Source organism: Salvelinus alpinus, chromosome 4 (assembly GCF_045679555.1).
Source record: "Salvelinus alpinus chromosome 4, SLU_Salpinus.1, whole genome shotgun sequence".
Lineage (NCBI taxonomy): Eukaryota > Metazoa > Chordata > Actinopteri > Salmoniformes > Salmonidae > Salvelinus > Salvelinus alpinus.
In genome coordinates, this window is record NC_092089.1 from 97,506,561 (window position 1) to 97,522,310 (window position 15,750).

General features: G+C 44.0%; 1 protein-coding gene across 2 annotated transcripts in view; it reads right to left on the reverse strand.

The window, feature by feature from the left end:
- The window catches only part of LOC139574756 (glutamate receptor 3-like), a 328,769-nt gene that overhangs the window by 140,911 nt on the left and 172,108 nt on the right, over positions 1-15,750 (reverse strand). For both annotated transcript variants that reach the window (XM_071399624.1, XM_071399622.1), the window contains exon 4: positions 9,095-9,282. In XM_071399624.1, the coding sequence (XP_071255725.1) occupies positions 9,095-9,282 (188 nt within the window). The remainder of the gene's footprint in view (positions 1-9,094; positions 9,283-15,750) is intronic.

Consider the following 15,750-nt stretch of genomic DNA (forward strand, 5'->3'; position numbering starts at 1 on the left):
GAAGAGTTTCAGCTTAGATTTGAATGTTCATTGAATTTATTTTGGCCCTGACACACGTATAAAGGACTTGTCAGGCACATCAATATTTCTAGCTGTACCAAACTGAAGCTATTACATTTTTTTTTGCAAGCAATAAAAAGCCTGTCATGTCAGAGTTGAGCTGGGGTAAACCCTGCCAGAGTATGCTCTGATCGGAGCCAGAGAAAAGCCCTTCCTGAGCCTCAGAGTAAGGTCATGGGTCATAGCCTTTATCCCGATAACACAGTAATCAACTTGAATTCTGTCGTCACAGATAGTCAGTGGATCTTTAAAGCATTCAATTATTGATGCCATGGCTCTCAAACACCACGTCTACAGCGTTTTAACTTCAAACTGCTGGAGTCTCTGTGCTCTGTCTGTCACTCTCTTCTCTCAGTCGTAGTATCAGCAACAATGAATTGAAGTTGGATCAGTGACACCATTGATGTCATCAGTGCCATTAGTCAAGTGTCTACCCTCTGTTGCCATAGAGATGTATGACCCTAGATATGTTAATTTCAACAACAACAAAAAATCAGTCTCTCTCTGTCTCTCTCTGTTTTCACTCTCTCTCTCTCTCTCTGTTATCACTCTCTCTCTCTGTTATCACTCTCTCTCTCTCTCTTATCACTCTCTCTCTCTGTTATCACTCTCTCTCTCTCTGTTATCACTCTCTCTCTCTCTGTTTTCACTCTCTCTCTCTCTCTGTTATCACTCTCTCTCTCTGTTTTCACTCTCTCTCTCTCTCTCTCTGTTTTCACTCTCTCTCTCTCTCTGTTATCACTCTCTCTCTCTGTTATCACTCTCTCTCTCTCTCTGTTATCACTCTCTCTCTCTGTTATCACTCTCTCTCTCTGTTATCACTCTCTCTCTCTGTTATCACTCTCTCTCTCTCTTATCACTCTCTCTCTCTGTTATCACTCTCTCTCTCTGTTATCACTCTCTCTCTCTCTTATCACTCTCACTCTCTCTGTTATCACTCAATTCAATTCAATTCAATTGACTTTATTGACATGGCAAGTTATTATTACTTACATTGTCAAAGTATACATATCGAAAAATTTAAATAAAATATATCTCTCTCTCTCTGTTATCACTCCCTCTCTCTGTTATCACTCTCTCTCTCTGTTATCACTCTCTCTCTCTCTGTTATCACTCTCTCTCTCTGTTATCACTCTCTCTCTCTGTTATCACTCTCTCTCTCTCTCTTATCACTCTCTCTCTCTCTGTTATCACTCTCTCTCTCTGTTATCACTCTCTCTCTCTGTTATCACTCTCTCTCTCTCTTATCACTCTCACTCTCTCTGTTATCACTCTCTCTCTCTCTGTTATCACTCTCTCTCTCTGTTATCACTCTCTCTCTCTGTTATCACTCTCTCTCTCTCTTATCACTCTCACTCTCTCTGTTATCACTCTCTCTCTCTCTGTTATCACTCTCTCTCTCTGTTATCACTCTCTCTCTCTGTTATCACTCTCTCTCTCTCTCTCTTATCACTCTCTCTCTCTGTTATCACTCTCTCTCTCTGTTATCACTCTCTCTCTCTCTTATCACTCTCACTCTCTCTGTTATCACTCTCTCTCTCTCTGTTATCACTCTCTCTCTCTGTTATCACTCTCTCTCTCTGTTATCACTCTCTCTCTCTCTTATCACTCTCACTCTCTCTGTTATCACTCTCTCTCTCTCTGTTATCACTCTCTCTCTCTGTTATCACTCTCTCTCTCTGTTATCACTCTCTCTCTCTCTCTTATCACTCTCACTCTCTCTGTTATCACTCTCTCTCTCTCTGTTTTCACTCTCTCTATATTTATCTCACTCTCTCTCTGTTATCACTCTCTCTCTCTCTCTCTCTGTGTTCACTCTCTCTCCCATACTCTCCCCCACTCTCTTTCTTGTTCTCCAATTATCCCTTTCCCTCTCTCTCTCTCTCCCACTCACATTATTTATCTCCAATTATCCCTCTCTCTCTCTCATGGTCTGATTAAAACATTTGCATTTGACACACAGCAGGGTTTTCAAGCTCAACCCGGACTAACAAAGACATACCCTCTTACAGTTTTTTTTGATTGCTTAAGCACGATTTTCAAAACAGGGCCCGTGTTTTCAAAACACTACACACAATTAGCACAACCACGCACCCAATTAGCAAAACACTACAGATCCTTTGCAAAATTAAACACTCTTGTAAAAACTATACACTTCTTTTTAAAAACCACACTTTGTTACCATATGAAACACACACGTTTCACATTACTATACTCTGTTTGCACGAGTTACACTCTGCTGTGATAAACCTAAAACACTTTTAGCACTTCTACTTCCCTATGATTAGAATAGGCTACTATCAACAAAGTACAAATATAATGTCAATTCACCAAACACTACACAAGACCAATGTTGCAGACTGAAGAAACTCATTTATTTCTCAACACGCCCAAAATGTTGACATGGAGATTCATAATACTGTAACCAAACGTCACTTTACGTATTGTAAGTTCAAAAAAATAAAAATAAAAATAACTAGACATTGTCTCTTCGCCTAGTTGGATCTGGCTTAGAGAATTTCATCAAACCACGCAGGCAATGTTGTCATTAGCAAGACACCTTGGAAAGAAACGTCTTGAATGACGAATCCATCCTTGCATTGCTGCTACCTCCATCTGGTCACAGGGGTACCTCAGCCTGGAGACGGAGATCATATACATTCCACCTCCATGCTGAGAAAAACTCTTCTATGGGGTTGAGGAATGGAGAGTATGGTGGAAGATATAGGACGGTGAAATGTGGATGTTGCTGAAACCAGTTCTGAACCAGAGCAGAGCGGTGGAAAGACACATTGTCCCAGACAACAATGTATTGCATATGATCGATTTGATTTGCTGCTGTTATGTTGTGCAATTGGTCCAAGAATGTAAGTATGAGTGCTGTGTTGTAAGGGCCCATATGGGCATGGCGGTGGAGGACCCCATTCTGTGTAATGGCTGCACAGAGTGTTATATTACCCCCACGTTGCCCTGGGACATTGACTATAGCCCTGTGGCCAATGATGTTTCTTCCCCTCCTTCGTGTTCTCATCAGGTTGAACCCAGCCTCATCTACGTAAATGAACTCATGCTGGATCTCCTCTCCATCCATTCGTAAAACTCTCTGAAAAACAGTGTCAGGCAAAATTGTGTAGTTCAGTGTAGATCTAGTATACATATTACAGTGCAGTAAAATATTATGAGACAGTATGCAAGATCACACTGCTAAAGTGAATACATACCTCTGCATAATCATGCCGCAGTTGTTTCACCCTTTCGGAATTGCGCTCGAAAGGCACTCGATAAATTTGCTTCATTTGAATATGTTTTTTTTTTAGAATGCGTGCCAGTGTTGATGTTGAGACCTGATGGATATCGTTGAAAATGGTGTGGTTATTGACAATGTTAACTTGGAGCTGCTTGAGTGTTATAGCATTGTTGGCCAAAACCATGTTTACTATCTCCCTCTCTTACTGTTCTGTGAACATAGGAGTCCTTCCCCCTTGTCGTCCCTGACCCTCAATCCTATGTAGAAAAAAAAAGAGTATACAATAGTACAGTAATTTCACAGGAAAAGGTAACAGAAGTGCTGATAGTGCATAGAATACAGTACTGTAAGCAGTTACTGAAACCGTGCAGATGTTTTTGATATGATGATATTTTTACAATACCTATTTTCCAGTCGAAATGTTCTCATCACACTTGCCACTGTATATCGGCTTAGATTTGGCTGTACTCGCAGTCCAGCCTCCCTCAGCGTCAGGCCGTGGTTGACAACGTGGTCAACCAGTGTTGCGCGGATCTCATTTTTCAGATTCGGTCCTCTTTGAGCACCTTCTTGTCTTCCTCTTCCTCCTCCTCGTTCTCCTCGTCCTCCTCGTTCTCCTCCTCGTCCTCCTCGTTCTCCTCCTCGTCCTCCTCGTTCTCCTCGTCGTCCTCCTCCTCGTCCTCCTCCTCCTCCTCGTCTTACTCTTTCTCTGACTCTTTCCATTGTGCTTGAAGACCGATGAACTCACCTGCTGCTTTTTATAGTGCTTATACACCTGATTGGTGTGTCTACAATTAAGCAAACGAGTGTTTGCACACCTGATGACTGTGTTGAACCAATTGGTTGGACGGTGTGGTAATTTGACAGTCAGTGCTTTGGTATTGCAAGGACGTGACTTCATGATAGATTTTTGTGTGTAATGTATGTTAAGTGTGTTTAGTGTTTTGCAAATCACTGTGTGTAGAGTTTTGCAACAAGTGTGAGGTTGACAATGTGCTTATAGTTGTGCAAATATGGGCTGATGTTTTGCTTCTTGAGTGTAAGGTTTTGCTAATAGTGTACTACTTTTAATTTTAGTGTGTAAGCAATCCCAAAAAACTGTAAGAAAAACACAACACAATGCAGAATCTAAATCTGTAGACACATGAATGGGTGAATCCTACACAGTTTCCACTCTAGCCCTCTGCATCTTAGCAGGAAGAGGGCCACAGAGGGCTATATTGGCTCCACCATGGCTGCCCTCCTCCCAGCATGTTGTTATAACAATCCCCCAGACCCCTCTCTTTTTTCAGTTTATATTCTTCCTCCCTCCCTCTCTGCTCCCCTCTATCTCTTCCTTCCACATATGGCGGCCTCTGCTTAGTCGTCTCTCAACAGCTTGTGAGCCCTTGGCATGTCCCAGACTCCATTCATACAGGCCCCCCTCTCTGTGATTGCTGCTGGGCACAGGTGTGTGTGTGTGTGTGTGTGTGTGTGTGTGTGTGTGTGTGTGTGTGTGTGTGTGTGTGTGTGTGTGTGTGTGTGTGTGTGTGTGTGTGTGTGTGTGTGTGTGTGTGTGTGTGTGTGTGTGTGTGTGTGTGTGTGTGTGTGTGTGTGTGTGTGTGTGTGTGTGTGTGTGCGTGTGCGTGTGTGTTTTCTGCCTTTAAGCTGACTCCAACAGAGATATAGAAAGCCCAGGAGGGGGGAGAGTTATGCCTGAACAGAATGGAGTGACTAAGAGGCAGAACACACCCACACATTCACAGACTCAGAACACACCCACACATTCACAGACTCAGAACAAACCCACACATTCACAGACTCAGAACACACCCACAGACTCAGAACACACCCACACATTCACAGACTCAGTACACACCCACACATTCACAGATTTAGAAAGACAGGCCTAGAGTCACATGGAAAGACACAGCACCATCTGTTTACTGTCCTCATCAGTGGGTTATAATATAAATACCATCTGTTTACTGTCCTCATCTGTGGGTTATAATATAAATACCATATGTTTACTGTCCTCATCTGTGGGTTATAATATAAATACCATATGTTTACTGTCCTCATCTGTGGGTTATAATATAAATACCATCTGTTTACTGTCCTCATCAGTGGATTGTAATATAAATACCATCTGTTTACTGTCCTCATCAGTGGGTTATAATATAAATACCATATGTTTACTGTCCTCATCAGTGGGTTATAATATAAATACCATCTGTTTACAGTCCTCATCAGTGGATTGTAATATAAATACCATCTGTTTACAGTCCTCATCAGTGGATTGTAATATAAATACCATCTGTTTACTGTCCTCATCAGTGGATTGTAATATAAATACCATCTGTTTACTGTCCTCATCAGTGGATTGTAATATAAATACCATCTGTTTACTGTCCTCATCAGTGGATTGTAATATAAATACCATATGTTTACTGTCCTCATCTGTGGGTTATAATATAAATACCATCTGTTTACTGTCCTCATCTGTGGGTTATAATATAAATACCATATGTTTACTGTCATCATCTGTGGGTTATAATATAAACACCATCTGTTTACTGTCCTCATCTGTGGGTGCAATGCTACATACATTATATATGACATCATCACAACAATGGAGTGTTCTATGAATCACAGTCATTGGGGTGAGTCAGAGGACTTGTTCCGATTGACACCATATTCACTAGATAGCACACTACTTTAACCAGGGTCCATAGGGCTCTGGAACAATAGGGTGCCATTTGGGAAACACCCAGAGAGAGTAGCAGTGCCTTTGGATTAATTTAGCTGCAGTGCATTGTATGACAGGCAAACTATGCAGTTGACAGATCTGTACTGATCATCACAGGACACTTAAGTACATTTTAGCAATTCCCATTTACTTTTGATACTTAAGTATTTTTAAAACCAAATACTTTTAGTCTTTTACTCAAGGAGTATTTTACTGGGTGACTTTTACTTTTACTTGAGTCATTTTCTATTAAGGTCTTTACTTTTACTCAAGTTTGACAATTTTGTAAATTGCCCACCACTGAGGGCCAGACTTAATAATGGAACCGCCTAGGGAGCCAGACTTAATAATGGAACACCCTAGGGGGCCAGACTTAATAATGGAACACCCTAGGGAGCCAGACTTAATAATGGAACACCCTAGGGAGCCAGACTTAATAATGGAACACCCTAGGGGGCCAGACTTACAGAATAATGGAACACCCTGGGGGCCAGACTTACAGAATAATGGTACAGTCTAGGGGGCCAGACTTACAGAATAATGGAACACCCTAGGGGGCCATACTTACAGAATAATGGAACACCCTAGGGGCCAGACTTACAGAATAATGGAACACCCTAGGGGGCCAGACTTACAGAATAATGGAACACCCTAGGGGGCCAGACTTACAGAATAATGGAACACCCTAGGGGCCAGACTTACAGAATAATGGAACACCTTAGGGGCTAGACTTACAGATTAATGGTACAGTCTACGGGGCCAGACTTACAGAATAATGGAACACCCTAGGGGCCAGACTTACAGAATAATGGAACACCCTAGGGGGCCAGACTTACAGAATAATGGAACACCCTAGGGGGCCATACTTACAGAATAATGGAACACCCTAGGGGCCAGACTTACAGAATAATGGAACACCCTAGGGGGCCAGACTTACAGAATAATGGAACACCCTAGGGGGCCAGACTTACAGAATAATGGAACACCCTAGGGGCCAGACTTACAGAATAATGGAACACCTTAGGGGCCAGACTTACAGAATAATGGAACACCCTAGGGGGCCAGGCTTACAGAATAATGTAACACCTTAGGGGCCAGACTTACAGAATAATGGAACACCCTAGGGGCCAGACTTACAGAATAATGGAACACCCTAGGGGGCCAGACTTACAGAATAATGGAACACCCTAGGGGCCAGACTTACAGAATAATGGAACACCTTAGGGGCCAGACTTACAGAATAATGGAACACCCTAGGGGGCCAGACTTACAGAATAATGGAACACCCTAGGGGGCCAGACTTACAGAATAATGGAACACCTTAGGGGCCAGACTTACAGAATAATGGAACACCCTAGGGGCCAGACTTACAGAATAATGGAACACCCTAGGGGCCAGACTTACAGAATAATGGAACACCCTAGGGGGCTAGATATGGCAAAGTCTAGCAGCTTCTGAGTCATCACTGAGGCTTGGCAAAAATGAGTCCAATCAGCTGAAGTTTAGACAACCCACGATGAGGCGACGGAACTGAGCATGTACATGTGTGAGTATGCCCACTCCCTCCTGGAGGGAGGTGAAGGCCTTGTGTTGAGTGCCTCCTCTCTTCTTAAACGCTACAGTAATTGAACAAGATACAATATTGAGGGGTGTTGGGGGGGGGGGGGGGGGTAATTACACCAGAGAGAAAACCCTCATTAAATATGAGCATAGAGACATTGAGTGAATTCACATCAAAATGCTTAGAACACATGCAGAATTATACTATTATAGGTAGTAAATCTGAGAACCCTGTTAAAGACACAGCCATTAAAATGTCTGAGTACAGTACATTCTCTAGAGACCCTTTTCAAATCCGATGCTTATCCTGAACTGAATGAATATAGGTTGAATAGATCTTTTTTTTTTACACTTTACCCTAGAATTATCGAGTAAGGACATTTAGCTGTACGGCGGTAATAAAATTACACACAGTAAATTAATACTTAAAGCAATTCAGAATTAAACTATGACTCCGGTATGGAATTAGACTGAAACTAACACTCTTTGAGGGGATATTGTAAAGCAGGGAGAAACCAATATAATATAGCTCAATGAAATGCTATCAACAGGAGGAATACAATGATGTGTCTGATTGCCTTGTAGGCATAGAGACATATAGACAGTCTGCAACGGTAAGCTGAGGGGCTATTAAGCAGTTTAGAGGCATTAAGCCCAGAGAAAAGGTGGGGGGGGGGGGGGAAGACAGAGAGAGAGCTAAACTGGCCCAAGCCAATGGCATGTATCAGATGGTGAGCAGGCTATGCTCACACATACTTGTCTGAGGCCAAACCACACGAAACATAGGACACTTTATGGAACACAAAGCCTTCACTATCTCATCCTGGAATATACAAAGCCTGAGGTCATCTGCCTTTAGCCTAAAGAGCAGGAACCTGGACTTCAGAAATAATACAGACAATGTTATTCTACAAGATACATGGTATAGAGGAGATGGACCCACTGGTTGCCCTCTAGGTTACAGAGAGTTGGTAGTCCCATCCACCAAACTACACAGAGTAAAACAGGGATGAGACTCAGGGGGTATGCTAATTTAGTATAGAGCAGACGTAACCCACTTGATTAAATTAATCAAAACAGGAGCATTTTATATCTGGTTAGAAATAACTAAGGAAATGATCTCATCAGAGAAAAATGTCCTCCTGTGTGCTACCTATATCCGCCAATAGAATACCCAGATATTAATGAAGACAGTTTCTTCACCCTAGAGGGGGAGATCAGCCATTTCCAGGCCGAGGGACATATACTAGACTGTGGAGACCTAAGAACCTGACACCGTCAGCACACAGGGGGACAAACACCTGAAGGTGACAGTATTCCCTCCCCCATATGCCCCCCTAGACACAACTACAAAACATAAACAACAAAAACGGGTCACATCTCCTGCAGCTCTGTCGCACGCTGGGTCTGTACATAGTCAATGGTAGGCTTCGAGGGCAGTCCTGCGGTAGGTAAACCTGTAGCTCGGTGTGTTTTGTAAGTCTGAGTCTGAGTCCTACCTGTTCTAGGATAGTGTTGATCCTGTCCACCTCACAGTCAATGACGTAGCGTTTCTCCTGCCTCCTGTCCATCTCCTCGATGATACGTTTCAACTCTGCTGCATCTGTGATGCTCCCCACAGACCGAGACGTCACCTGCCAGTTGTTGGTTACGGCCGACTCCATGATGGCCTGAAGGATAGAGAAACCTAAAGAGAGAGAGAGTGAGAGAGAGAGAGTGAGAGAGAGACAGAGACAGAGACAGAGACAGAGACAGAGACAGAGACAGAGACAGAGACAGAGAGAGAGAGAGAGAGAGAGAGAGAGAGAGAGAGAGAGAGAGAGAGAGAGAGACAGAGACAGAGACAGAGACAGAGACAGAGACAGAGACAGAGACAGAGAGAGAGAGAGAGAGAGAGAGAGAGAGAGAGAGAGAGAGAGAGAGAGAAGAAAGGGGTTACAGATAATGTAACGTGTTTCAGACGTTAGGCATACTTTAAATCTACACAGTGAAAACACAAAAGCTGATCATCTTATAGTAAAACAATTTTTAAATGGGATATCGGTAATTCATTTATGAGGTGGCAGAAGGTAATTTGTCCCCATTACAACCTGACATTAATTATTAAAACATTTTAGACAGAAAAGGCAGACAGTAAATGTAATGCATTGACCAGAAAATATGAAGTTTATTTAACTACAGGAAGGCTGATGATCCCCATGTTATTAACTACAGGAAGGCTGATGATCTCCATGTTATTAACTAGAGGAGGGCTGATGATCTCTATATTATTAACTAGAGGAGGGCTGATGATCTCCATGTTATTAACTAGAGGAGGGCTGATGATCTCCATGTTATTAACTAGAGGAGGGCTGATGATCTCCATGTTATTAACTAGAGGAGGGCTGATGATCTCCATGTTATTAACTAGAGGAAGGCTGATGATCTCCATGTTATTAACTAGAGGAGGGCTGATGAGCTCCATATTATTAACTAGAGGAAGGCTGATGATCTCCATGTTATTAACTAGAGGAGGGCTGATGATCTCCATGTTATTAACTGGAGGAGGGCTGATGATCTCCATGTTATTAACTAGAGGAAGGCTGATGATCTCCATGTTATTAACTAGAGGAGGGCTGATGATCTCCATGTTATTAACTAGAGGAGGGCTGATGATCTCCATGTTATTAACTAGAGGAGGGCTGATGATCTCCATGTTATTAACTAGAGGAGGGCTGATGATCTCCATGTTATTAACTAGAGGAGGGCTGATGATCTCCATGTTATTAACTAGAGGAAGGCTGATGATCTCCATGTTATTAACTAGAGGAAGGCTGATGATCTCCATGTTATTAACTAGAGGAAGGCTGATGATCTCCATGTTATTAACTAGAGGAGGGCTGATGATCTCCACGTTATTAACTAGAGGAGGGCTGATGATCTCCATGTTATTAACTACAGGAAGGCTGATGATCTCCATGTTATTAACTAGAGGAGGGCTGATGATCTCCATGTTATTAACTAGAGGAGGGCTGATGATCTCCATGTTATTAACTAGAGGAGGGCTGATGATCTCCATGTTATTAACTACAGGAAGGCTGATGATCTCCATGTTATTAACTACAGGAAGGCTGATGATCTCCATGTTATTAACTACAGGAAGGCTGATTATCTCCATGTTATTAACTAGAGGAGGGCTGATGATCTCCATGTTATTAACTAGAGGAGGGCTGATGATCTCCATTTTATTAACTAGAGGAGGGCTGATGATCTCCATGTTATTAACTAGAGCTAGCGGACATTAGATGGCTGACAGCTGATAGTCGATGTGATTGTGTGTTGACATGGTTTAATCATGACATTTAAGTCACCCTCATGTTAACATTGACACTGTAGAGAAACACCATTTTACCTCCAATCTGTCATTGGAAAGTTGTGCCAACTCAATTAAAAAATAAAGGCAATCAAAATGAAAGATTTATCCAGCTCCCCTACTGTGGTGTCTGCAGCCCAAATGGAATCCTGTTTTCTATGTACTGCACTACTGTCGACCAAGGCACATTGGGCCATGTGGGCAATAGGGTTACCAGTACTGTAGAATAAATCATTTGAATGATTCATGCTTAATTCATATGTGAAATATTTTTATTTAACAGAGCTCTCAGTGAGAGATTGTAGGTTTCCTACAAGCTGAAATAAGGGAAACAAAACGTGTTTTTAGATGTATGGAGAGAGAGAGAATATGAGCGGTGGTAATGAAAATTAATCATTAAGTCAGAAACAATGTAATTGTTCTCGTGAATGTAGGCGCACTAAAGCTCTTTAACCATCATCGTCTACCCATTGAACTGGACAAATGGTACTTTTTGCTATAGGAACTCAAGCCATAGCGTACAGAACTCACTACAAAAGCACAATCTACCTCCGAAACACTTCCTGTCAGACGTACTGATTTATCACAAATGATGATTCATATTTTTGCGAACAATGAAATATATTCGGTTGGTCAATGGGGATTATGCAAATAGCCTTGCCACAGGGTAGTGAAAAGACATTTGGGCAGAGAGAGAAAAAAAAGCATGTTGTTTATTGTTCCCATTGAGTCAGTCCACCTCGCTAAGGGACATACTTAGTTAGTTGTACAACTGAAAGCCTTCAACTGAATTGTGTCTTCCACATTTAACCCAACCCTTCTGAATCAGAGAGGTGCGGGCTGTCTTTAACAATATCCACTTCTTTGGCGCCTGGGGAACAGAGGGTTAATTGCCTTGCTCAGGAAAAACTATAGATTTTTACCTTGTCAGCTCGGGGATTCGATCGAGCAACCTTTCAATTACTGGCCCAACGCTCTAACCACTAGGCTACCTGCCTCTAACCACTAGGCTACCTGCCTCTAACCACTAGGCTACCTACCTCTAACCACTAGGCTACCTGCCTCTAACCACTAGGCTACCTGCCTCTAACCACTAGGCTACCTGCCTCTAACCACTAGGCTACCTACCTCTAACCACTAGGCTACCTGCCTCTAACCACTAGGCTACCTGCCTCTACCCACTAGGCTACCTGCCTCTACCCACTAGGCTACCTGCCTCTAACCACTAGGCTACCTGCCTCTAATCACTAGGCTACCTGCCTCTAACCACTAGGCTACCTGCCTCTAACCACTAGGCTACCTGCCTCTAACCACTAGGCTACCTGCCTCTAACCACTAGGCTACCTGCCTCTAACCACTAGGCTACCTGCCTCTAACCACTAGGCTACCTGCCTCTAACCACTAGGCTACATGCCTCTAACCACTAGGCTACATGCCTCTACCCACTAGGCTACCTGCCTCTACCCACTAGGCTACCTGCCTCTAACCACTAGGCTACCTGCCTCTAACCACTAGGCTACCTGCCTCTAACCACTAGGCTACCTGCCTCTAACCACTAGGCTACCTGCCTCTAACCACTAGGCTACCTGCCTCTTACCACTAGGCTACCTGCCTCTTACCACTAGGCTACCTGCCTCTTACCACTAGGCTACCTGCCTCTACCACTAGGCTACCTGCCTTTAACCACTAGGCTACCTGCCTCTAACCATTAGGCTACCTGCCTCTAACCACTAGGCTACCTGCCTCTAACCACTAGGCTACCTGCCTCTAACCACTAGGCTACCTGCCTCTAACCACTAGGCTACCTGCCTCTAACCACTAGGCTACCTGCCTCTAACCACTAGGCTACCTGCCTCTAACCACTAGGCTACCTGCCTTGTCTCTATTGATCTACTACAGACATGAACCTCACAGAGCCAAACACACAGACCACAACAACATCAAGTTGTGGTTGTTTTTGCTTGCACAGGGGTGATAGGGGCTGAGCAACTGGGGTTCTGTTTCTTTACACCCAGCATGCACCCTGCCACTGCGGAGCTCCCCTCTCCACCAAATGACCTTTTCGGTGAGGAGCGAGGCGATTGAACAAACGCAAACACACTGTACAAACATGTACACACACATCCAGGTCATGACTGTTTCATCCTCCACTAAATGTTCAGGGTAAAAGCCAGCTAAGAAACCATGGGTTCCATAATGTAATCATTGCTGTGATACATAAGGAGACAGAACCCTTCACCCTCCTCAGTCCTCGGGTGTTAGAGATAACACAAGTCAAATGGCCTGCACTAAAGAGGCTTTGAAATAGACAGTATATAGAATTCATGTGTCATATTCCTGAGGCATATGTTCAAAAACCTCATCTCCCACAACCCAACTGGATAAAATGATGAGATCATGGGAATATTGTGTGTGAGTGTGTGTGTGTGTTTGGAGGCTTCGTGCCATGGATCATCACTGGAGGCTTCTTGCCATGGATCCTCACTGGAGGCTTCGTACCATGGATCACCACTGGAGGCTTCTTGCCATGGATCATCACTGGAGGCTTCGTGCCATGGATCATTACTGGAGGCTTCGTGCAATGGATCATCACTGGAGGCTTCTTGCCATGGATCATCACTGGAGGCTTCGTGCCATGTATCATCACTGGAGGCTTCTTGCCATGGATCATCACTGGAGGCTTGCCATGGATCCTCACTTGAATGGAGAGACACACAGGAGGCCTGGCTCTGGGAGAAGGCACAGAACTCACCAGGCTGGGGAGACATGCAGGAGGCCTTGTCCTTGGCCGAGGCACCGGATGCACTGGACCGTGGAGGCGCACTGGCGGTCTCGAGCGCAGAGCTAGCACAACTCGTCCTGGCTGGATCCCCCCTGTAGCCCGGCAAGTGCGGGGAGTTGGAACAGGCCGCACTGGGCTGTGCTGGTGAACCGGGGACACCGTGCGTAGGGCTGGTGCAGTATACCCCGGGCCGAGGAGACGCACTGGAGACCAGATGCGCTGAGCCGGCATCCCTCCTGGCTCGATGCCCACTCTAGCCCGGCCGATTCGAGAAGCTGCGATGTAGCGCACCGGGATATGCGTGCGCACTGGGGACACCGTGCGCTTCACCGCATAACACGGTGCCTGCCCAGTCACTCTCTCGCCACGGTAAGCACGGGGAGCTGTCTCAGGTCTCCTACCTGAGTCCGCCAATCTCCCCGTGTACCCCCTCCAAAATTCTGGGGCTGCCTCTCGTGCCCGTTACCTCGAGCCAATTCCTCGTAGTTTCGCCACTCTGCTCTAGCTGCCTCCAGCTCCTCTTTCGGACGGCGATACTCTCCCGGCTGTGACCAGGGTCCCTTGCCGTCCAATATTTCCTCCCATGTCCAGGAGTCCATCCTTCCACGCTGCTTGGTCCTTTGGTGGTGGGTAGTTCTGTAGCGATTGTCGTCGGGAGAAGGAGAAGAGGACCAAGGTGCAGCGTGGTTCATGTCCATATTTATTAAATGAGCACTGAAATAACAAAAATAACAAAGATAACGACCGAAACAGTTCTGGCTGGTGCAGACACACAAAACAGAAAACAACTACCCACAAACACAGGTGGGAACAGGCTACCTAAGTATGGTTCTCAATCAGAGACAACGATAGACAGCTGCCTCTGATTGGGAACCATACCAGGCCAAACACATAGAAATACAAAACAAGGACAACATAGAACACCAGACATAGAGTACCCACCCAAACCCACGCCCTGACCAACCAAAATAGAGACATAAAAAGCATCTCTAAGGTCAGGGCGTGACAATTAGCATTAGAGACAGGTCCTTAACAGGGACTTTTCAGACCATTTTAAAAGTCTGTTATATTATAAAATGAAGACGCTAGAAGGCACTAAGTATTTTGTCACTTCATAAGCAGCAGAAGTTATCGCTCCCTTGAGTCCGAAGGGGGAAATAGTAAAGAGGAAAGAAGATGAAGAAAGAGGGCATTGTGAAAATGCATTCATCTATATCTCCAATCCTTCCAATTGTCTTAAATCATCATTGGTTTTATGGTCTAGAAGAAGTTAAACAAGTCTTCAGATGTAAAAACAGAGACTTGTCATTCTGATTAGCATCTCAAATGGCTTTTATTTTGAAAGGAGTAATTTTCTCCCTCCCTCCTTGTCTCTCGCTCTCTCTCTCCGTGCTGCTGGCAGCATCCTGATCTCTATGTGAACATTTTGATTAATTTGAGATATAGAGAAGATTCCATGCCTCTCTAGTTTTACATTTGTATGGAAATGAAGAGATGGATTTAGCTGGTAAATAGTATTTAGCAGAATTGGATGACATTCTATTTTTTTTTATTCCACACTTTTTCTTTTCTGAGAAGTCAGCAGCAAAGTTTAGTTTTCATGGAGATGTCAAAATGAGAAAGAAGAGAGGAAACGCAGTGTGAACAAACGAACGCAGCAAAGATGTCTCGACGCTACAGCTACTTCTTCATCCAGAACAGCGTGAACAAACGAACGCAGCAAAACTGTCTCGACGCTACAGCTACTTCTTCATCCAGAACAGCGTGAACAAATCAAACAAATAGAGATAACACCAGATTAGCTCATGGTGTATGGATGTGGTAGTCATACTCCTATAGTCCTGTTAGTTCCTCGCTCGTCAGATCACTCTGGCCTAATTAACATAGAAAGTTAAATATGGACGATTCAATGCTTCACCGGGCTGGGGCTGAATTTGCATGACCATCCATGCTAGTCTAAATCACAGACAATGAGACCATGTCCTTGCCAGACAGGATTGATGACCACATCATTGTTGATT